This window comes from Oryza brachyantha, chromosome 2 (genome assembly GCF_000231095.2).
Source record: "Oryza brachyantha chromosome 2, ObraRS2, whole genome shotgun sequence".
NCBI classification, from domain to species: domain Eukaryota; kingdom Viridiplantae; phylum Streptophyta; class Magnoliopsida; order Poales; family Poaceae; genus Oryza; species Oryza brachyantha.
The window spans coordinates 4,790,261-4,814,543 of record NC_023164.2 but is presented as its reverse complement, the minus strand read 5'-3'; the positions used below and the strand labels follow the sequence as shown (position 1 = coordinate 4,814,543).

The 24,283-nt window shown below is 37.5% G+C and overlaps 3 protein-coding genes across 3 annotated transcripts; all 3 read right to left on the bottom strand.

Annotated features, from left to right (window-relative positions):
- Nucleotides 1-4,966: 4,966 nt before the first annotated feature.
- On the bottom strand, nucleotides 4,967-12,101 carry LOC107303501. Its single transcript, XM_040520364.1, has 4 exons — nucleotides 11,984-12,101; nucleotides 10,898-11,020; nucleotides 10,312-10,475; nucleotides 4,967-5,077 (listed from the first exon to the last, which is right to left on the bottom strand). The coding sequence occupies exons 1-4, from the start codon at nucleotides 12,099-12,101 to the stop codon at nucleotides 4,967-4,969; spliced, it is 516 nt and encodes a 171-aa protein (XP_040376298.1).
- Nucleotides 12,102-12,286: 185 nt separating this feature from the next.
- LOC102703754 (ABC transporter A family member 10-like) lies at nucleotides 12,287-21,771 on the bottom strand. Its single transcript, XM_015833378.2, has 18 exons — nucleotides 21,643-21,771; nucleotides 20,846-21,230; nucleotides 20,338-20,420; nucleotides 20,094-20,211; nucleotides 19,262-19,381; nucleotides 19,026-19,189; nucleotides 18,664-18,822; nucleotides 18,389-18,551; nucleotides 18,059-18,184; nucleotides 17,888-17,971; nucleotides 16,205-16,569; nucleotides 15,679-15,879; nucleotides 15,242-15,351; nucleotides 15,031-15,115; nucleotides 13,727-13,855; nucleotides 13,541-13,646; nucleotides 13,189-13,277; nucleotides 12,287-13,088 (listed from the first exon to the last, which is right to left on the bottom strand). The coding sequence occupies exons 1-18, from the start codon at nucleotides 21,700-21,702 to the stop codon at nucleotides 12,777-12,779; spliced, it is 2,859 nt and encodes a 952-aa protein (XP_015688864.2). The 5' UTR covers nucleotides 21,703-21,771; the 3' UTR covers nucleotides 12,287-12,776.
- A 1,423-nt stretch (nucleotides 21,772-23,194) lies between these two features.
- LOC121053453 lies at nucleotides 23,195-23,599 on the bottom strand. Its single transcript, XM_040520369.1, has one exon. The coding sequence runs from the start codon at nucleotides 23,597-23,599 to the stop codon at nucleotides 23,195-23,197; it is 405 nt and encodes a 134-aa protein (XP_040376303.1).
- Nucleotides 23,600-24,283: the final 684 nt, after the last annotated feature.

Sequence of the window (24,283 nt, the reverse complement as noted above, 5' to 3'; positions counted from 1 at the left end):
CCAGTGATCTACAAAGTGTGCTTCTTTGGAAATACTATGTAAGGATACTTTCATTACCATAATGAAGTATACACATGATTAATCTCTTGATCGCATGTCCTATGATATGTATGTTTAGGACAGCACCAGTCTTTCGAATTAATTAGATTGTTGCAACTTCATTATGGTAATGAATCAACAATCTAATCTTTCGAATTAATTAGATTGTTGCATTTGGTGCTGTCCTAAATATTTTTTTTAGAGAATGGTATTTTTTACCCGGCCTCTATATCCACCAGGACATATGCAGCTATTTTGAACCCAGAATCTTACTACTCAGGTCACTGTAACCACTGGGCTACATGCCCTTTCACATATGATATGGTTAGTGCTGAGAACAACCACAACTCACAACTACATACGACGACATCACAGAGCGAAACGGGGGCACAGGCATGGCGTGATTACCGCGTGCGTACTGTCGGAGGCATTTCGACAAACACGCCGCGCGCACGCGGAGTCCACAAACACGCCCACGGCAACGCCGCGCGCACGCGGAGTCAGAAAGAAGTAACTAGCACACTGACCTCGGAAGTAGGGCGCCCGGCCGGGGGGAACCCACCATCTTCGGCCACTCTTCGCTGCCGCGCGGCCGACTCGGCGTCGCTGTCGTGCGCCCACCGGCTCTCGCCTCCGGCGGCAGCGCAAGCAAGTTGGAGAGAGAGAGAGAGAGAGAGAAGGAATTTGGTTGGGCCGTGGGCGGGGCCGGGCACGCAGAGGCCTCATCACTTTGGCAACACCATGTAAGGGTATATAAAAATTCAAAATTTGATTTTAATTTTGAAGTTGTTTTAGGTTTTTTTCTAGTTTATTTTATAATATTTTCTTTTTTGATGACAATAATATGTATGTAAAAGTTTTATAAGTATAAGTCAAACAATATATTAATAGTTAAAAAAATACAGACACGTGTGTTGTAACTTTTTTTTAATTTAGGTTAGTGGATGGAGTAGGATGTTCGGTTTTCTATGCGTTGTTGGTTTCTTTTAGAAGCCATTTTTTTTATGAAGAACGGTTTTTATAAGGACAACTCCAATACTTAGTGTTTAGTAGGGTGCTTATAACAAGATAAAGCTAAGGCCTATTTAGTACTTAAAAGTCTACTTTAGAGCCTAATGGTTCGATGCTAAAGAGTTGGACAGATGCTTAAAATTATGATTACCATTTATACCACACATCCAAGCATCCACCCTATCCAACGCAACAGCTACTACCTCTCTCATTTTTCTGTCACCAACTACCAAAAATTATTGCCGGAACTCAGCTCAGTCACAGCCAGCACTCTCCTCGCAAATGTTCTTTCTCTCTGCCTCAACTCAGCTCAGCCACAACCAGCACTCACTCTTCTCGAATGTTCTTCTCTTAGCTAGATTTATCCTCCCTATGCTTCTCCCCTCAGCTCAATTGTGCTACCTCCCCTCATGCCAGGAGTACACTAGATGGAAGAGAGAGGGGGAGGTGGGGAGGACACTGACCTTGTGGCGTGACGACGGGAGGAACACATTGCTGCTTGTGTGGAGCTCGGTTGTATATAAGCCAGATCTTTCCTTCGGACAGTGCCCCCTCCCCTCCGCTCCTCTCGAGACCCCCTCCTAGTGTAGGGCCACCGATGAGAAAGGGTGGTCTTGAGGTGATGCTTGGCAAGCTGGCGATGGTCGCGGTTGCCGCCGCCGTCCTCGCGCTGTCATCAACGATGCCATGGCGGCGAAGTCCACTGGGATGATCGGCGGGCAGGCGTTCCGGTCTACGTCACGATCCGATCCACGGATAAACAACTCAAGGTAAACGTTTGGTCGTCCTAGCCATTGCTTCTTTGTTGCCTGGTTTGTTGAACATATATGCATGTTTGTCGGCTTGTGTGTTCTGTTTGTTTGTGGGTAGCTGCTTGTTTATTTTTTGCCTCCAATTTTTTCAGTTTGTTTATGACCGATGCTAGCATCGACGCAATCAATGTTTCATTTTTTTTCTGGAGCGCCCGAGAAGCATCGACGTCGCGTAAAGCAGCGGCTTCCTGCGCCAAGAGCCTTGCCTATCTGATGTGGAAAAATAAACCTGTTTTTTTATAAGCAGCGCTGTTTAGAGCCGCGTTGGAGGTGCCCTAAGGGAACATGTTTTCAACGGAGTGGAGACTAGAGAGGGAACGAGAAAACTTTTTTTCTTTTAAGTATTAGATAAATCTCATGTAAATTTCAAAGAACTTGATAGATTCTCGTACATTGGAGCAACTTTACATGGATTTCGACTGCAAAGTTTTTTTATCATGAATTTATAGCTAGTGTGTGTGTATATATATATATATATCACATATAATGTACACGTATATATACTTTTGTTTCATGCTATGTTATTCGACCGTGTCTTCAGTTACTCCCAGTTGTCTTGGCTTGGTTTGTCCTGTATCCTGACCAAGGCTGCATTCCACGTCGACCTATGAAAGCAATTTCAGTTAATTAAAAATGAAAAATATATGTATAAAGAATGACAAGTTGATGGTTTGTCATTCTTTCATGAGATTTGTTATTGTCCTCAAAAAAATGTGTGCTTGTATGAAGACATGTACAGAGTAATAATGTAATATTGTTTTTTATCCTAGAAAATCTCTTTTTGTGAACCTTAACCCAGCCAGTGTTTGCAATCTCGTTTCGAATTTGGGTCTTCTGGTGGGTCCCGATAGCAGAATTAGTCAAAATCCCCTAAAATTAACTTCTGATCCGGAATCCCCTCTCCATTTTAGTGTGGTCTAAATTTATTTTGAACCATTCATTATGCCTTCATCCAATGATCGATTGTTGTACCTCACTAGTGGTGCTCTAAATTTATTTTAAAACATTCATTAAGTAAAATTTGCATTTCCAATTTTTAAAATTAGGGTAGATTTTGAGGTTTTTTAACATAGTTTATTTTTGAACCTCAATTTTTATATCGATAAGACCATGTATGTAAACATTTACTCTTTTCATTTGCAAATAATCAGGTAAATTCCAACTAATTTTATTTGTATGAGTAGATAGTATTATTTCTTCCATAGCTAGCGAGCAGATAGTACTATTTCTTCCATAACTAGCTTAGGGTACATTTGAAGCTAATTTTACATGGATTTCGAATACAAACTACTAGGCATGAATTGCTAGTATATGCCATCACATACATACATACGTACGTATACGTACACGTACGTACATACATACATAGAGTAAATTTCTACAGCTTTCTCATCAAAACTATCGTTTTACTGTAACTTTATCGTGCATTTCAGAAAACTACAAACATATATAGTGAATTGTTCTATCATAAAACCACAAAGTTTGTTTTTGACAAATTAGACCCATCCGTAATACATTTACAGTTTTTTAAGTTGGGCCCCACATGTCAAACACAATAAGTTAATATCATAGTTTTGTGATAAAATAATCTCACTATTGTTGCAGTTTTGATAAGCATGCATCTGACTAAAGTTTAGCAAAATATTAATTCCGACAAAAAAAGTTACAACCTTGTGAAATTTACTCATTTTTTTTTTGTTCATGCCACGTTATTCACCGGCTTGCCAGTCCAGTTAGCTTGGCTAGTTGGCTTGGTTTGTCCTACGGCCTGATTAATGATGCCTTTCACCACGTTGACCTATGAAACCAAAAGCAATTCAGTTTCTTTTTTCTTTAAAAAAAGGGCTACTACAGTGTTCAGATAAATGAATTAACATTTACAAATAATTTTGTTCGTACAAACACAAGATTTATCATTCTTTGCAAGCATTTTATTATCCTCGAAAATTATTCAAAGACATGGTACTATACTACTATTTATAAGCTTAGAAAACTTTTTATATATATCTAATACTTAAGTATAGTACTCGCTCCATCTAAAAATATATATATCTAACTTAGGATGAAGATTAAGGAAAAATATATTTTTGATATGTATGGAACAGTATATATCTTTTAGGATGGTAAAAATATAATGCTTTTCTCTTCTCTAAATTTAATTTAAATGAAAAACAATTACCAGCAGACATATATGTGTTACTGCGCATGTAAGATATGGGAGGATTATGAATAGGTCCACCACCACCACCACTTCCTTCTCGTCCTGCACCTCCACTCCTACCTCCACCTCCCCCTGTATGTTGTAAAAATAACCAATCATGTTTAATAAATGTAATGTTTCAATCGTAAATACGTAGTTAATTTTATGAGTTGGGTGGACCTATATATGCACAGCACATCGGTTACACCTTTACCATCGTTTCTCGTAAAAGTGGTTGATCCCAAGTTGCTCTAGTTGGAGTAAATTTGGTATATATAAGATAGTCCAAACCAGTCTAAACTTGCTTGAACGGGAGCAAGAATATGGACAAGCAGACCAAGCTATACTTTTAATGGGCTGAGGTGTATTGCAATAAACCTATACAAACATATTATATAAATTTTAAAAGAAGTTGTGTTCAAGTATTAATGTATTATATTGTCTTAATTTAATATCTAAGAGATATTTATATAATAATACTTCCTCTAATTAGAAATGCAACTTAATTACACAGTTTTAGAACTTCTATATGTTTTCTTTTTTCTTTGTTTTTGTATATTTTTATTCTTGCAAGGCTACCAGTTTTGTAAATATAAATGTTCTGTTAAATGAAGTTGTGTTCACATGTTGGAATATGTTATACCTTGCATTGACCCAATAGCTAGGAGATACTATTAATTATATATGAATATTTCCTATGGCATTCTACCAAGTAGTTTTTAGAAGTTTGTCTCTATACACTTTTTAGGTTATTCCATGTACATTATCATTTACAAGATACTACTAGCTTAAAAAACTAATTGTCCCATATTTTAGAGAAGCACTATAACTCATTATATTTTTCAAGATGGTTAGAAGGTTTTCTTCCCGCATATGTATTAAGTTCCGAGTGAAATACACTTGCCTATGTATTGGTTGTTGTCACCACCACCTCTGTCTCCAATTCCTCCTTGGTATCCACCCCCGTGTTCACCACCTCCGCCTTCAGTTCCTCCTTCATATCCACCTCCAGGTTCTACAAAATTAACCATGTTTACAAACAAAATATATAACTTTTTAGCAACACCATACATACATACATACATACATACATACATACATACATACATACTGTTTCAAGTATTGTATTATTCCTTTAGCAATAGCTAGAATATATTCATATACGACTATTTGCTTTATCCCAAATGCACTGCATGTAAGTTCAGAACTTCCATATATACACTTATTTTTTACCTCATTTCATATTTGTCATTCTCAAATACTATCCTTGTCCGAAAATATAAGACATTATTGTATTTTTAATAGAAATTAATGAAGCAGTAAAATGTGATAGTTAGGTAAAAAAAAATAGTATAAAAGGTTGTAGGTGAGAAATAAATAAGTAGAAAAGTTAGCATGTGAGTAAGTTAATTTATGCAAACACAATATATTTCTAGCGACATAATCCTTCTATTCTAAAATATAAATATTTTTAGGTTATTTAGTGGAGATTAAGTTTGAGAAGAAAAGACTATATATTTAAGGAGTGAATGAGACGGTAGGTGAGGATAAAATGAGATGAATTTTAAATAAGAAGTAATTGATAGGATAAGTAGTACCGTGAGTAGTAATAAATTTGCTTATATTTTATGACAATATTCAGATGCTAGAAATGCTAGCATTTTAGCAGACGGAGTAATCTATATGAATTATAAACAAATAGTGTCTCAAATATTGATGTATTGTGTTATTCATTTACCAAAAGCTAGCATATATTCATATATGACTATTTGTTCTTGTCCCAAATGCATTGCTCGTAGTTTCAGAATTTCCCCTTTTTTTACTTATGTCATGTTTGTTCTTATCAAATACTACTCTTATCCCAAAATACAAAATATTATAGCATTTTTTTAAGAAATTAAGAAAGTAGTAAAAGGGATAGTTAGGGAAATAAAATAGTATAAAAGGTTAGAGATGAGAAATATACAAGTACATAGACGAGGAATAAAGTACATTTCTTGTTTCATAATGTATGAATGCTAATAAATTCATACATATTACAAATCATAAAAAATCATAAACCATATATATCGATTAATGGATGAATTCATACTAGACTATCAAGTCTTACACTACGGTATGGAACAAATTGATTAGACTATGTATCGGGATCCTAAAATTCCTTTTATTTCGGAATAAATACAAAGGTATAATCCCTTGTATTTTAGGACTTATAGTAAACTAATACCAATGCTATCATAAATAAATTAACGTCAAATATTTTGTAGCTAAATTAAATGAAATATAATATCAATGAAGATACTACTAAATTCTTGTTCATAACTCTAAAACAAAATTACATTAATATTTGAGAACAGAGTAACATGTCTCAGAAGAAATGTTACACAACGTTCTCACCAGCAAAAGGGGCGCCGCCGCCGGCCGCAGGAGTCGCGGCGGCGAGAGCGCCGAGCAGAAGCGACGGCAGCAGCAGCAGCAGGAGGAGCAGCGCCATGGCCGCCGCCGCTCGTGGCCCCAAGAGAAGCCGACGAGCTGCTCCCATGGCCTTACGGCGTACCTGCGCCTAGCTCGAAATGATCGATCGGCTGTGCGTCTTTCACCTCTCCAAAACTTAATTTGCCCGTATATATAGAAAGGCAGCAGAGCCATGAGCTAGCTAGTGAGGTCCGTGCCAATTAAGTAGCTTGTTATAATTAGGTAACTAATTAACGAGAGTCAAATCCTGCTCACTGATCGATCAGCCACTGTTTCTGACGTTATGTGCTTTACGACGAAGCAACCACAGTCCACAGGAGGCTCCACGCTATGTAGGACAAAATGGAAGCATTTGAAGCTGGCTCCGCTCTGTGGGAAGTTGATTTTAAACCGATGTACCATTGTTTATTACATGTTATTTAAATAGTTATTAAAAAATTTAGAAAAAATTATAAAGATAGATTAATATAAGATATGTCCCTACACAAATATGTAAGTTTAAATATGACTTCTATAATTCATAGCAAAAATAACAAATATGACTGTGAGTATACGTATACTATTTAGAGTTTAATTTGTTATTTTTGTTATGAATTGTAAAAGTCATATTTAAACTTTACTCGATCCTTTCCGTGCCAACATATATAACTTAGCTCACAGACTTGAGCTCAGGTGGTGAGCATGCAAAAGCATACACAATGCACGGAGCAGGGAAAGTATTCTAATCCCTCGAGAGGATGTCTCCTCGTCTATTGCATATTATTCGAATAGTCATCAAAAAATTTAAAAAAAATTATAAAGATAGATTAATATAAGATATATCACTACACAAACATGTAAGTTTAAATATGACTTCTAAAATCCATAGAAAAAATTACAAATATGACTGTAATTCAGAGTTTAATTTGTTATGGATTGTAAAAGTCATATTTGAACTTGCATGTTTGTGTAGTGATATATCTTATATTAGTCTATCTTCATAATTTTTTTCAAATTTTTTATAACTATTTAGATAGCATGTAATAAACGAGGGAACATCCTCTCGAGGGTTTAAAATCCACTTCCCTATTATAATCTCACGAGTTTACTGGATATAGAGGTCCCTTGTATATACGGTACCTTCTCCAAATTATGATGAAAGCTGAAAAAACCCAAACCTACTCGAAATTTAAGAATGAAAATTTAAATTTTGATTTATAAGCAAAAGTAAACGTAAAAAGATGGGAATATAGGGCTCCGAAGATGAATGGACTAAGTTCTGAAGTTTTTGTTTTGGCCGAACCGGCACAGCGTGCCAATTTTATTGAATACAGTACGTAGAAGTGCTTGTAAACTGTAATACATGCTGTGTTGTAACTTGTAGTACACGCATATAACGTTGTCAATATCTAGAATGGCATTCTACCAACTTTCAGCTTTTTACAGATAAATTCTGCCGTGTGACTTTATAGTTTCCTTTTTTAAAATTTAAAAAAGAACAGTGCTTAAAGGTTTGTGATCCGAATGGAGTTTGGTGGGTACTGCACACCAAGAGTCCTCTTTGCCAAACCAAAAAATAAAGGAGAAAAAAAAAAGGCAAGCGTCCCTTGAATACAGCTTGAAGAATCCAAGATCAATGGCCTAAACTATGTGCTCCGTGGTAGCTGCCTGTGGGCGTGCTCCGATCCGGGCCTCCTCTTGCATGAAAATCCTGAACGAACCTCCAAAAAGGTCACTCTAGCGTTCCACTCCCACTTTTGCCTAAGTCATAGCCTCTTATTTGATCTTAGCTATTATGTTAGTGGGGTTATAGCGATGTGACTAAACTTTCGTTGCATTTGTCTTAACTATAGCTATAGTCTATTTTTCGTTCGTCAACTATAAAACTAAATACAGGAGCTGTAAAAACCAATTTATTTTACCTCCCTAGTTGTTTGAACGACGATTTCATCCTACGCAATGTGCATGACACATTAACTTAATCTCTATCCCACGTGGCATATACGTGACACCTATATAGATGAGACTGTAAGTGCATATGGAGATAGTGGGTGATACAATAGCTTGGCTCCCTCCTTCTCAAGCATGTGGGTTAGCGATAATGAGATATTGAAGACGTCTCGACCATGTTCCATATTTGGAGGTGGAAGTAGCACCGGCGACAACTAGCTCACAATGGAGATGGTACGATGGCTTCGAGCAAGCTAGTGGTCGAGGTATCTTTGAGCCCAGCGGTGGATCCAATGATAAGCAACCATTGGTATCTCTACTACTCATAGAGTCATTGAGCTTTACACATGGATAATAAAAACATTAAATTTTATAGAGTTCGTAAAACTTCGTTGGTGTCATGTGAAACCAATGAAATTTACGTAGATTCAAATACAAATTTTGGAGACGAATTTCTTGCTATATTTCGTCCCCTGCATCATACATATGCAGTATTTGTTTCAATGATATGTCATTCGCCGGTCTTGTCAGTTAGTTGCCTTGATTTGTCCTGCGGCCTGGCCAACGATACATTCCACGTCGACCTATGGAAGGAAAAACAATTAAGATTTAAAAAACTCTGCTATGATTTCGAAGAAAAATGAAGGGAAATTTACGAATGAATACTTCTGTGGGTACAGACAGAGGATTTGTCTATGGTATATTTGTGAGGTCTTTTTTTTGTCGTCCTTAAAACATTCACATAACTATGATTATCATAATAATCACATGCATCGCTAAGATACAGTTATGGTTTTTGGCAATACGGTTCCGCAAATATCATCTAATTCAAAACTTTTCAAAAAATAATTAGTAGAAAAATCCAAAAATCATGATAGTTATGTTTATTCTAAACTCAGTGGTGAAGAAAAATTTTAAAAACAAGACATGAATCAATTAAAAAAAGTTTAAAAGATGAGAAAAAATAAAAAATCACACTGATCCTAAGGACCAATACAGTCTAATGCAGAGGAATTCAAAATCGTCGTAATAATCTTAGCAAACTGCACGATAATCATAGAAAATGTGTGATTATCGTGATCAAAACCATGATTATCGTTTTATTTAAAATTGTGCAATAATCACACCAAACCATGCGTTTATCATGATCAAAGCCGTGATTATTATCGTCTTCAAAGTCGCCACAATAATCGCACTAGACCGCGCGATAATCATGTCAAACTATGCGGTTTGGCATCTAAAACCACGATGATTTTTAAATTTTTTAGTTTTTAGTTCGCACAGTTTTTAACGATATTCGTGATTATCATCGATTATTGTTGCTACACCCAAGAGCAATTTTGGCCACTTCTGTGGTAAATAAAACCCTGGTATCAACACATGGTACTACTATTTACAACCTTGAAAAGGTTCTATAATGTTTAGAGAAATAAATTTGATACCTCTCGCTAGCTGTGAATACTACATCCGTTTCATACTGTAAGACTTTCTAGCTTTACCTAAATTAATCAATTGATGAATGTATATAATTTATATATGTCTAGATTCATTAGCATCCATATGAATCCAGACATGCCTAGAATGTCTTGCGTTGTGAAACGGACAGAGTAGTATTTAGTGTTCAACGCCATTAAGTTTCATACATATGTTTGACCATTCATATTATTCCAAATTCTTGTACAAATCTGTAAAAAATTAAATCATGCTTAGAATACTTTTAATAATAAAGACAAATCATAACAAAATAAATTATAGTCATATATTTTTTAAAAAAATAAGACAAATAGGTAAGCACACATGCAAAATCCAATTTTGTCAAACATGAAAACACGAGGGAGTAGTAACTCTTGGTATGTTTTCAATATGGTTTAAAGGCTCTTCTTTCCTACGTGTTGCTAAATTTTCCGGTAAAATACACTTGCCTTTAGGCATGTATTTGTTATCGTTCATGACAGAGATCGGAGGATTGTGAACCCCGCCGGTACCACCACCATATCCACATCCATGTTCTACAAAAGCAATTATGTAAATTTTAAACGAAGTTGTCTTTCACGTATTAGAATATGTTATATTTTGCCTTTACCCAAAATTCCCTTTCTGGTTTTAGAACTTCTATAAAATTTTTCTACTTCTAATCCATATGTTTATTGTGCTTTCCAAAATTCTATTATATACACTTTCAAAAGTAAATGTCTCATATTTTAAAGTAGTAGTAATTCTTGATATGTTTTTGATATGGTTAAAAGATTTTTTTTCCTACGTGTAGCTATTCACTCCGTTCCACATTATAAGACTTTCTAATTATCTAGATTTATTTATGTGCTAATTAATCTAAACATATATATAAAACATATACATTGATGCATTGATGAATCTAGATAAATCCAAAAAATTTTATAATACAGAAAGCAAAATATACTTATACACTTGCCTGTAGGTATGTATTGGTTGCCGTACATTAAAGAGATTGGAGGATTATGAACCCCACCGGGGCCACCGCCTCCGCCTCCAATTTCTCCTCCATATCCACCCGGACCACCTCCACGTTCTACAGCTTCAATGAACCATGTTAAATAAATTTATGCCAACATATTATAAATTTTAAAGAAAATCATGTTTCAAGCATTAACGTATTATATTTTGCCTTTCTTTGCCCAATAGCTACCCTATTTTCACATATTGACTATTTCCTAACTGTGCGCAATTATATTTGAAATCACACATTCACACAATAATACTCCCCTTGTTTTATATGGTCAGGAATTTTAGTTTTCGTCTATGTTGAAGTTATGTAATATTATACGTTTATAAAAAAAAGTACACATACATCTAAAACATCACATTAGTTTAGTTCAAATCCACCATAAAATATGTGTTGATGTTGAATTTATTTGATAGTATACTACCTCCGTCCCTAAATATTTGACGTCGTTGACTTTTTTACGTACATTTGACCATTCGTCTTATTCAAAAAATGAACATAACTTTTAATATTTTTATATCATTTCATTTATTGTTAAGTATATTTTTATGCATATATATAGCTTTACATATTTTATAAAAAATTTAAATAAGACGAATGGTCAAATATGTATAAAAAAGCCAATGGCGTCAAACATTGAGGGACGGAGGGAGTAGATGTTAATTATTTTTCAGTAAGCTTGGTCAAAGATCTCAAAGCTAAAAGAACGAGAATAAAACTAGGCTTCGCTCCAACCTAGGCTTCGTTCCAACCAACATGTTCCGAACTGCTCCTCTTCTTGCGCCAAAGAAAAACATCATGGCTCAATAACATATGATTAATTAATTATTATTGATAAAAGAAATTTAAATGAAAGTAATATGACTTTTAAAACAACTTGTCTATATTTCTCTATACAAAACATACCATTTACCAGTTTAAGAATATGTCCACCGAAAATGAGTAGATGGAAGAGTGAATACCGAACCTAGCCTAAAAATATGAAACATAGAAAGTACACTGTACACCAGAGAAAATGATTTACGACGTGCTCACCGGCAAAAGGGACGCCGACTGCAAGGGGAGCAACGGCTAGAGCGCAGAGCAGAAGCGACGGCAGCAGGAAGACGAGCACCGCTGGTAGCCCGAAGCGAAGCCGACGAGCTGCTCCCATGCCCGCACAGCTCGTTCTCTGAAAAATCTCAAGCTGCGTAGCCACTTCTTTTGATCGGATCGGCTATGGCTTTCACCTTCCAAAACTTCGCCGGTATAGATAAAGAAAGCCAGCTACGCGCATGCTGCTTCACTTGCTAGCCAGCTAGGAGTGAGCAGTCAGGTAGGTACACTCAGACGAGTCAATATAGTACAATAGTTCTAAGTATATAATGTCAAATCCTGATAATTCAGCCAGACAGCCACAGGTTCTGACGTTCATCCGTTCTTCTACTACTTCCTAGCAACCCACAGCAAGCTGCACGATAGTGTACATTATATTATGTTTGTCTTTAAGAGAATGAATCAGTACTCGATGTACCGCGCATCCGGATCCTCTGTAGTAAGACTGTAAGACAGAGAGGCACCGTTCATATGAGATGAATAGTGAATAAATGTTATGAACAGTGTTTTGATCTAACGGTTACAGAATATATCAAATTCAGCGTACTGTAGCCCTGCAGTACCACCATGCTATCGCAGGGGATCCCGTTCCATGTACCACTGCTTCTGTGTCTGAACTCTGAAGATGGCGTCTGGAGTTCACCATCATCTTAACTATCAAGGGCTCATCAGCTCATGCTCCTCCAACCATGAGGTGATTTTTTCTATGGTTTACCGATGAGTGAGTACTTGATTAGGCCAAAGGGGATGATGATGCACTGTCACTCTCCCTGGCGACTCTGATGAAGACATCCTCCAACGTCGTGTCAGCCAGGCCCCAGGCAAGAACGGCCATCCTGCTCTTGGCGTGCTCCATGGCCTGAAACACTTGAGAGATCCTCACCTCCTGCTTCGGCATCTCGAACTTCTGCGTCCCGGAGATGCTGTACACCCTGTTCATGGCAGGGGAGATGGACTGGACAAGCCTCCTCATCTCCTCCTCCGCCGCCTCGCCGGTCACCGTTGTTACTGTCAGTACATATGACCCCCCATACTTGGCTTTCAGCTGGAAAAAAGACAAGGTTTTGGGGGGTTCATGTTAGCATCTGGCATCAATGGCCTCAAATGAAGAAAAAAGTATGATCAATTTTACATTCATGATGTACCTCTTTAGAGTTGCCGATGCATTGCAAGCTGCCGTTTGCGATTATTCCTATGCGGTCGCATAGAGCTTCAGCCTCCTCCATCGAATGCGCTGGAAAAAAAAGTGCAAGTATGATGTGATAATGTGATGTGGTGCAATGCAATGCAATGCAGTGATTGACTCAAGAAAGGGTATGTTTTGTATCAGAGTTGAGCGGAACCAGAAATTTACTAAGCCTAGAGCTCAAAAATAAAATATAAATCTTTTGATTAAGTTTTAACTAAAAAATAATAATGTTCCAATGAATTTTTTGGCCAGGCGTGGGGCTCCAACCCAAGCTGCCTCACGCCTGGTACCGCCCCATTGTGCAGTACTTGTGAGTATTATGGCCCTGTCCTGCTTGGCAGACTTGACAGCATTCCATAAATCTTTCCTTGATGCTGGGTCCAATCCTGAGCTTGGTTCATCCATATAAACTACCTGCGGAATGCTCAAAATGTGTGATTTACACATGCAAGAATATTCATAATCTTCCTGAGTTTGATAGATATAAACTGTACCTTAGGGTCGCCAATTAGAGAGATCGCAACGCTGAGGCGACGTTTCATGCCACCACTGTATTTTCCTACAAGCTTATCAGCAACGCCACCAGCAAACAGGCGCACACTTTTCAAAGATTTCTCAATGGCCTAAAAAAAAGAAATAGGCGATCTTAAGTGATTGCTCCAGAGATGCACGAGGATTTGGTTTTGCATCCAGTAAATTTGTGTAGACAAAAATGCAGTAAAATAGTGACAGAATATATGAAGATGCATAGCGACTGTGAAATCATAATCACATAAGAACAGCATAGCGACTGTGAAAATGTTAGTTCAACTTATATTTATAATAATGACGTGACTTGGATCTTCCACAGCATATTTCACCACCTTACTTTTTGTCAATAGACAAATCAGTCCTGTATGCAGATGATAAGCTCATCTTTCACTTGTGAATGGCGTTGGAAATTGAATTCGTCATGTTAGGCCCCGTTCAGTTTGCAAAATATTTTTTAAAAACATCATATCGGATATACGGACACAAAATAAATTACAGAATCCGCTAAGAAACTGGGAGACAAAACTTTTAAGCCTAATTAATCCCTCATTAGCACATGTGGATTACTATAGCACTTATGGCTAATCACGTACTAATTAGCCTCAAAAGATTCATCTCACAATTTCCCTCATAACTGTTTAATTAGTTTTAATGTTTATGTATATTTAATACTTTATTTAGGTGTCCAAAAATTTGATGTGATATTTTTGGCAAAACTTTTTAGGAACTAAACATGCCTTAGTCCATAAAAAATATCACCATATTACTCCCTCTGACACTGTTGATGTTATTTGGTCAAATTTTTGAAACTTTGACCATCAATAACTCAAAATATTTAGTTTGAAAACATAAAAATCATATGGACAGATTTTTATTTATAAGTGCCTTTACAACATAATAGTTTTGTCAGATATTGTTGTTATATTCTAATAGGAAAATAGTGGCAAAGTTGCACCCTAAAGACCGAATAAATTAAGTCAACAATATCATATATTTAAATACAGAGATACACTCTCAGGTTTTTTTTATTTAATACCATTAACTATTGGATCTATGTTTAACCATTCATCTTATTCAAAAATTTTATGTAAATACAAATAACTATAAGTCATTCTTAAAGTAGTAATTAAAAAATCACAACAAAATGATCAATAATTATGTATTTTTTGAATAAAACGAATTGTCGAACGTAAATCTAAAAGTCAACGGCATTAAATAAAAAAAAGTGGAGGAAGTAGTGAGTTATTAACAAACGAGCACATATTACCTGAGTTAATGATACACCCCTCAAATTCTTAAGCCTTCCATAGAACATCAGATGCTCGCGACCAGTCAGTGTTTCCCAGAGCAGGCTGCAACAAGAAAAAAAAAGGAAGGGGAAGTTAATTCAAGTTCACCAGCTACATTTCCTTGAAGGCTGGCCAGAAGAAACCAAAAATGTAGCTCAGAAACATCAGAGTGAGATTAGATAAGATTACTCGTGCTGTGGACAAACACCGATTCCTGCATAAATTTTGTTCATCTCGAATTGTATGTCCAATCCTTCAATGTACGCCGTGCCAGACGTAGGCTTAGTAAATCCAGTCAGCTGTTGTCAGGTTAAGAGCCCTTTAAATCCGATAATGTGATGTGACCAAATGAAACATCAGTTGAGTTTCTAAGTGACCTATATAGGGATCATTTGTGACAAATAGAAAATCTGTGTTTTGATTATATAGGTCTTCTTCCAGGGGGATTATATAGGTACATAACTACCTAGACATGTTTTCAGATTTAAAGAAATGTACTAGTATGACAGTTCCTGGTCTTGAAAGGGAATTGTGCAAAAAATGGTTTACATACTGGATATTTATTGTTATCTAAATATAATGTTTATTTGATTTATTATTAAGATCTAAAATTAAATCATATGTACCATGTTGATGAGAGTGGTTTTTCCAGCACCGTTTGGTCCCAGGACACCAAAACATTGCCCACGTGGAATAGAAAGAGATAGTCCTCTGACAGCAACTCTTTTTGCATTCCCATCTGTTCCACGGTACACTTTCCTAAGGTTGTCACAGATGACTGAGCAGCTATTGTTTGATTCTTGTAAGATATGTTCAACTGTTTCTCTCTGAAAAAATGATGACAAAACTAAATTAATACTCATGATGGCCTGTGCAAATACAAACATGCAGTACTAACTTCAACAACTACCTTACATATTTGCATTCCATACAGCATTGAAGTTCGGTAGAAGGAAAAAAAAAGGAAGGTGAAAAATAAGACAAATTGTAACTCCAAGGATCTTGACATGCAATAGTATAAGGGATGAGCTGACATATAAAGTTCTTAGCCTTTGATTTGAAAGCTAAAGCTTAACATAAATGATAGAGCGGAAGTGTTATTAGATATACAAAAGGATATTATATAGGAGTATACAGAACAAGTGGGAATACCTCTTGGATAACATCTGTCTTCTCATTGTCAATTGAAGCTTTGAACTCTTGAAGCTGGATGGTCTGCTGAGTCGCTTGAAAACGATTCTTATCAACGTGCGAATGAAAAAGTAGTGCCGCTTTTCTTATTCCATTTTGGAAGGAACCGAAGTGATCCAAATAGAACGCCAATAAAAGGAACAAAAACCATTCTAGTATCATTATGGTCAAAACACTTCTCATTCCATTTTTGGGATCACTCAAGTCAATCCACTTCATCCCGGAAGAGTTCATATAATCCCCAAGCAATGCAGATTGTGCAAACTCATAGATAATGCGATACAATGAAAATGCAGGAAAGAGCTCCAAAAGTGTAATCCAGCTTCCTTGAGATGAATAAATACAACATTTCCACAAAATTATTGGAAAATAGTGATAGACATTGGCATGAGAAAATGCAAAAATCATAGATATTGGCTGCATAAAAATATCTCACATATTTATCTTTACTAATTAGATACCACCACATGAATCCTACATTATTTTTTAAAAAAATGGGATAAGACCCAGCCTCTACATCCACAGGATGTACACAACCACTGGTGGGACACCGGATTTTGCAATCACTTAGAAAAAAAAAACTACATTTATGGAAAAAATTAGAGGCCCGAAATTAGTTCTCTTAAGGGCATGTTCAAAGGTAGAACCCGCTGTGGACTCTATCTGAAGCCACGTCAGTAACAAGAGTCTATTTTATAATGATACGTGTAAAGGTAGAGTCAGGTGTGGTTTCTTCATTAATGCAATAAAATATTTTTTATTAAGTTAGTTTCCTTTTTATACATTCACATGCAAGAGAGTTTCCTTTAATAAATGCTAAGAGTCGACTCTAAGCCGTTGTCATGCATGGCAACAGCTTTTCTCTCTCATTTCCTCTCTTTCCTCCACATCACCAAATTTGCTTACGTGGCGATTGAGAGAGTCAGCTAATAGGCACCTTTGTACGTGCCCTAACAATGCATCCTTAGTTGATGCAGAGATCAGAAGTCTTACTTCCATTATCTAAAAAGGTCCATATTTCACCAAACTCATGGCTGCTCCTTACCAAATAAGAGGAATTTGATGACAATAGAAGTGGAAGACACTAGCTAGAGGTTGACAAAGAAGTTTTATGCTAGTGAATCGACAACAATCTGGTTAGGCAAAAGTGAAGGGATAGCCAAACAATCAAACATATTATCACATTCTTTTTATACAAGCTTATTACCCATAGATGACAATAAAAGAAATTACCATTTATATCTGTCAGTATATTGTGTATCCATAAAACATAATAAATTTTACATTTTTAATATAAAATTTATAAATTACTAAATGGTGAAATGCACAGGCTGATGACTAATTATATGTGGCAATTCCTTATTAACCATTTCAAACTTTTCCAATTTCTTATTCGCCACTCCTCATCTCATGGACATATGGGATTGGGACCACACATGTCGCTGAGTGTAAAAAATTGCAGTGTTACAGGAGAAAAACAAGTTGCCATGGCGGCAGCTCAGTAACAGCCAGATAAAAAGAAAGATCTTATGGCCACTATAGCAAGAGAACAACATAGGAAAAAAATGCAACAATGTAAGGGACAAAATGAATACGGGGAATAAAGAATTACGGATATTATTGTAAAGATAAACTTGTACATACTTGAGAGGAAAACATCTTCGACATAGGACCTGAATAAAAGTTCTCCTAAAAGTCCAGAACCAATTATGTAGAAGTATCCTGTCACTGAGGCATGATATGCCAAATAAACAGAGTAAATTTCATAATCTGAATAAATGGATAAACTGAGATTACTTATGTATCAAAGCATACCAGTAGCTGTCCTCACACTGGAAAAGCATGTTGCCATAAGAAATGCAAACGAAATTTGTAAATTCATATACGCAGAGTAATACACAAACTGTAGACTGTAGTCGTTCAGTCGAAAGAATCTTAAACCTGAAAAACAGAAAAAGGTAAAAGTATAAGCAACTTGCCTCCAGTTTATAACTTTTCCAGCAGACTTCTCTTTTCTTACATCAAACCAGGAACTAGAGATAATAGGCAAAATATCAACATTATGTGACCAAATTCACTTTTAGTTCAAGCTTAGTTTCATTTGGATAATCACCGGATACATCCCCAGATAAAAAGATATCTTACCGAGAACAGAACCAAATAACGTGAAGGACATCACATAAAGCAGTGATAGAAGAAAAAAATAGCAGTATGAGATAGTCCAATATGATAAATCACCAAGACCATGCATCTTCATCATAATCCTTAGCTTCTCTTGCTTCTCATATACAATGTTGGTCAAAATTACCTATAGTATCAATTCATTAATAATTAAAAATTAAGCTTGATCCACAGTTATTTTCTTGTAAAAGGGCCACAAAATCTCACATCATTCAAACAAATTGGTGCAATATGCATACCGGGAAAAGAAGTTCCATAGTCCATACATAAGGAAGCTGCCCTATTAATGAAGAAATATCAAATGGCCTCATGTTTTGAGCTGCTTTAGGCATTTCTTTGACAAAATCAAATGACATTTTGAGGGTACTGGCCCTAAGATGAAGGTATGCATTTGAAGCCTGCAATGATAAAGCATTAGAAATCATTTAACAGTAAAGAGAATAACAGTACACAAATGAGCTGTAAAATAAAGATTTGAGAATGGTGTGCACGCAAATCTGACAAAGGTAACATATGCAATGATGTATGGACGAATATTCATGAGCAATTAGAGATGATAAATAATCAACTATTCCAACTTCTCAATTTGGAAAGCAGATACCATATTGATCAATCGTGGAACTTGAACCAATCTAGGTGCTTGCCATGCTCCTTCTTGATTAAAAGCGAGTGTGATGCCTCCTTCGTAGGCATCAAACTTTTTTGTTGAGTTATATGAGATGAACACATTAAAGTTACTATGATCAGAGCTTAAGAAGTCATAAGCTGCAAAAGGATGGATTTAATGTTAATGAGTGGTAGGTTTGCAGAACTGATTGGGGGCACATTGGAAATTACCTGCAGCAATTTCATTGGTTTTGTTCTTATTATTTCCTTGGTAGTAACCTCTATAGAGTTCATCATTGATGAGCCACGAACTGTCCCGCCAGAGCATTAATCCTTGGGTACATTGCACATCTATTCCAAACCTCAGCAAACATTAGAATAGTTCGCGTGTACAGGGCCGGTTCTATAATTTCGAGGGCCCTAGGTGACTTGGTGCCATAGGCCCTTAGGCTAAATATTTTTTACTTATAATATATATTGTATAATTATTTATCCTCTAAAGTCACACAAATAAGCATCACTTACATGATAAACCAAGTATTAACTCTTAAGAGCTAACTTGCAATATAGTCTCCGTTCAAAATTTTGATAAATGATGTTGACACTAAACTGAAAACTAAAATAAAGAAAATGAATGAAAAAAATAAGCGAATCAACAAAAAATAGTTTATGATTAAAACTTTTTTTATTTGTGTTCTTAGCAATTTAAAAGACAGTGTGGGAAAAAATAAACTACAATAAGAACACCTTAAAATCAACTCTAATATTAAGTTTCAAAATTCAAATCTTAGCTACAGAAAAGAAGCCAACAACTAAATGATAAAGCTACTAACCTTAACCAATAGATAATCATCATCTAAATAGTTTCATAAGTTGATTGATCATGTAGTCATTGTAGTTTCACGAACAGAGAGAATTTTTGTAAATGTATTTAATCATTTTTCCATGTTCTTTAGAACCTTAATAAACCAATATTGAGAATAGTTGAAATCATCGGTACTGCACATTTTTCTACTAAACAATATGCAACCCAACTTTTGACCTTACATGGAGAAAAACTTGCCTACAGTTTCAGTTCTATTGCCACTTTGGTATGCAAAAGAAAGTGTCTGGTTTGGGCTGCATGTGTTCTGAAGAAAAGAGCTTACTCCAAAGCCAAAGAAAGAATACTTATCATCCACCTGCAATTTTAGATACATCACAAAATGCCTAAACCCTTTTTCATCTTCTACAGTAATACACAGCACTCATATCCCTAAACAAAAAACTGCCTAAACAACGGTCACACTGAAATCAAGGACACTAACCAGAACATAATCGGCCAAAGCCGAGATGTCAGACGACAAGTTCACCGAAGAATTGTGAACAGGCAACATGTTGTCCATCATACCTGCAAGCAGAATAAGGTATCAAAGACAGAACCACTGTTCACTATCAGTCAACAGCACCTTGGCTGTATGCATGTCACATAGGCCAGACATTTAAACCATTTCCATTATCTCTGCTACTTTAAAAGCGCAGTCTTCCATCCACTCATCCCTCTTTCGCACAAGCATAGCGTGTCCCGCGTGCCCTATTATTAGAAAACCAATTCCACCAAGAAAAACAGGAGAAAAAATAGTTTGTTAAAAAAAAACCCTCCCTATATCCTATAGGCCCACTTTTAAAAAGTGTTATTTCTCTATCCGTCCGTATAGCCCATCGACTCTATAGTTCCGTTGCAGTACACGGGCATGCTTCAAAGTCAAAACAGATAAACAAGCCGGCAAAACCACAACTTAACCTTGTAATTGCACTGAGAGTAAAAGGGCATACTTGCCACAAACGAGCGATTGCTGCCGGTGACGAGGAACGAGGCGGCGCAGGACCCCGCGGCTCTGCACGAGGCGTCGGGGAGATCGCCGGCGGACGGGAAGAGATCGCCGTCCCTGACGGCGCGGCGGTCCGGCCGCGGGATCTGCAGCACGGGGGGCCATTTGGGTGCACGGGGCAACGGGCACTGTGGCGGGCAGTCCAATCCCCCCGTGGCGTTCGCGTCCACGGTGGCGCCGCTGCTGCACCGGCAGTCGACGGCGGACCCGGTGCCGGAGGCGAGCCCCCGCGACAGCTCGATGTTGATGGCGATCTGGAGGCCCCCGATGACCGAGAAGAGGAGCAGCGGGAAGAGGATCACGCAGCAGTTCGTCTTCCCTGCGCGCCTCTGCGGATCGGGGGGACAACACAAAGACACAAGAACCAAACTTGAGCTCCATAGATATCTCGAAGAGAAAAAAAAAATCCAATCTTGGTAGGAGCAAACATAGCACGAAGACATCAAAGACAGGAATTTCCATCCATGCAGGGTGGAAAATTGAATCTTGGAACAGGATTGAACAAACATAACCAGAATTAAATCCTGTGAACATGCGAGTCCTTTTTCACCCAAATCCACGAGCACAGAAATCGCTAAAGATGCATTTCTTCACTGATTCCAAATACTGAACCATCCAGCCAAGAAAAGAAACACCAACATAAAGATTCTTTCAAAAGAAACGCACGATTTCGCTAACACAATTTTGCTAATCCGAAACAAAGGAGGGGTTCAAGAACGGGACGACGGGTCACCACCTCACCTGGATCACAAGGTTTTTCCTGAAGAGAGCATTGGTCTGGGCGAGGCGGCTGGCGCCCATGGCGCTCGCACTTCGCCTCGGAGAAGTCGAGGCAAACAAGAGGAGAGAGACGCAGGCGGAGACGCCACACTCTCGAACCGGCCGGAGTGGAGCGAGAGCGAGGCGGCAACGTCATTTCTTAGTACAGTTGGCTCGGCTTGCTTTGCGTTTGCGTGCTGGGCATCTTGAGATGACGGTTTTGCCCCCTCGGAATTAAGCGTGGTTGTCGTCAGCCGTCGCGGTCAAACGAAAACACTCGTCTGTTGGACGTGAATGAATACGTGGTCATAGTGTTGGGTGCGACATTTTCTTTTTTTTTCGTATTTGGAGATCGGAGAGGACGATTTGGCGTATCTATAAATTTATAGGGTGATAGATTTTTAAGAAAAATAAAAGGTATATTTGTAAAAAAAAATAGTATGTGAATAAAAATTTTATATACACGTTCTTAGCGATATAAACGTCAAGGCCAAAAAATAAACTTTGGTAAAAAAATTCTAAAATCAACTCTAAATTTAAGATTTAAAATTTAAATTTTGGCTTATAAGCATAATCAGAAACGAAAATACAAGGATGTACGTATATAAGGATGTACGTATATATGCAAGATCAAATGTAGTTCGGTGGTGTGATGCCGTTTTAGTGTCTGTTGTGGTCAGCTTTGAATTTTAAAATCTAGCTTTTGAATTAATTTAGATTATTTTGTCATGTTCTATTTTTAAAATATAGTGTTTGTAGTTTTGAATCATTAAGAGCGGAAGTGCAAAAATCTCAACCTAATTTTTTTTCTCTTTATTTCAGTGATGTGTTTTGGATTTTTTAGCTGCAGCACTAGAAAATACAGGTATGGACACAGTCACACAGTTGACCCATGCATTAATAAGCACAAATTTCAGGTGGCAATTATGGCACTGGAAAATGCCGTCTAAGTATGGTGTGATATTTTTAAAAAATTAAACTAAAAGGTTGATTTCATAAATCATATTAATCTAATTCCTCTGATTTTTTTTATTTTTTATGTCATTGACTTTGGTCTATAGTTAACTTTCGTCCTATTAAAAAATATATAATTATCACTAATTTAATTGTCATTTGTTTCATATCTCTAGTATTACTTATATTTTTACATATTTGCTTAAAAGTTTAAATAAGATGAATGGTCAAATGTATGAAAATTTCACATTAAACATGAAGCCGATGGAATATCTTTTTCAAGATTATAATAGTTAATACAATATTTAATTAATCATTAATTAATAAGATATCTGAATCATCCTCTCCTCCGACGCCCACTGCGGAACTCAACAGAAGTACACACCTTCCATACATCAAACACAAATTTCAGCTTTCGGGTCATAATTATGGCATTCAAATTTCTTTCAAATATTATTTCATTTCGTTCACAAAATAGGATGAAAGGAGAAAACAAAAACTCTACACGACGCGTGCCACTCTGCAGTTCCCCGTGCTTGTGTTGCACGGACATATCGCGCTAGCTGCCTTTCCGTCTTCATCACCAGCCGAGCGCCGCCGGCATGGCGCGGGGGCGGCCGGGCACAACGACGTTCCCGGCGGCGTCGTAGTTGATCACGCCGGAGAATTCCGGGAGCTGGCACTTCCCGCCCATGAGGATGTTCCTCTGCCAGACGCACGGCGGCGGCATCCCGTCGCCCGCCTCGCCCTCGCCGACGCCGGGCTGCACCTGGTGGATGCTGATCACCGGCTCCGTCCTCCGCCGGCTCACGCTCGCCAACGCTCGGCGCAGCCGCTCCGGCGCCGCGTGCGACGCGCACAGCGCCAGCGCCAGCGCGCACACGGCCAGGAACGCCGCCGCCGCCGCGCCGAGCTTCCCGCACGCCGCCGCCGGCATCGACGTGGCCGCGGTGATCGCGTGCAGGGCGAGGAGGTGGCGCGCCATTGCCGGCTAGCTTAGCTACTCCAAGTGATCGATCGCTCAGGCACGAGTTGGTGATGACTTTGGAGCTCGCTGGATTTTGGGTGCTCAAATAAATAGGCGCGCGAGAGCAAGGCCACTTCTTTTTTCCCGCGCTTTTTTGTGGAGTTGTTTACTTGCTTGAAAACAGCAGCAGAGCATGGAGTTGGTCATTGAGTTGGTGAGGGGATTGGTTTGCTAGCTCTGCAAGCTCTAAGCTTCCTAGCTGAATCTGAACCATTTCACAATCAGTCCCAACGACCTAATTGTATTACTTGCGTATGGCTGAAACACTATAACTATTAATTAGACAAAGAGACACTATAACTATTAATTATACAAAGAGGATCAAGTGAGTGTTATTGTAGCCGTTGGATGGTTGAGTCGTACGTAAGTCGGATGGTTGAGTCGTACACATATCAATTTTCTTTCACAATCAAGCCATGCAATTTGAGAGGTCTGACAGAGTGAGGTGACATTGTACTGCTGTACTAATGCATTCGACTCAAAATATAACTATTTTTAAATCTTGACATGGTATTCCATATACTATATTGAGCTATAATTTTTAGAGTTATTTTAAATAAAAAGAGTTCTATATTATGATAGTTTGTTTAATGATAAATTTAGTAACGTAAGAATTACATGATCGATATTTTAAATTTTTCA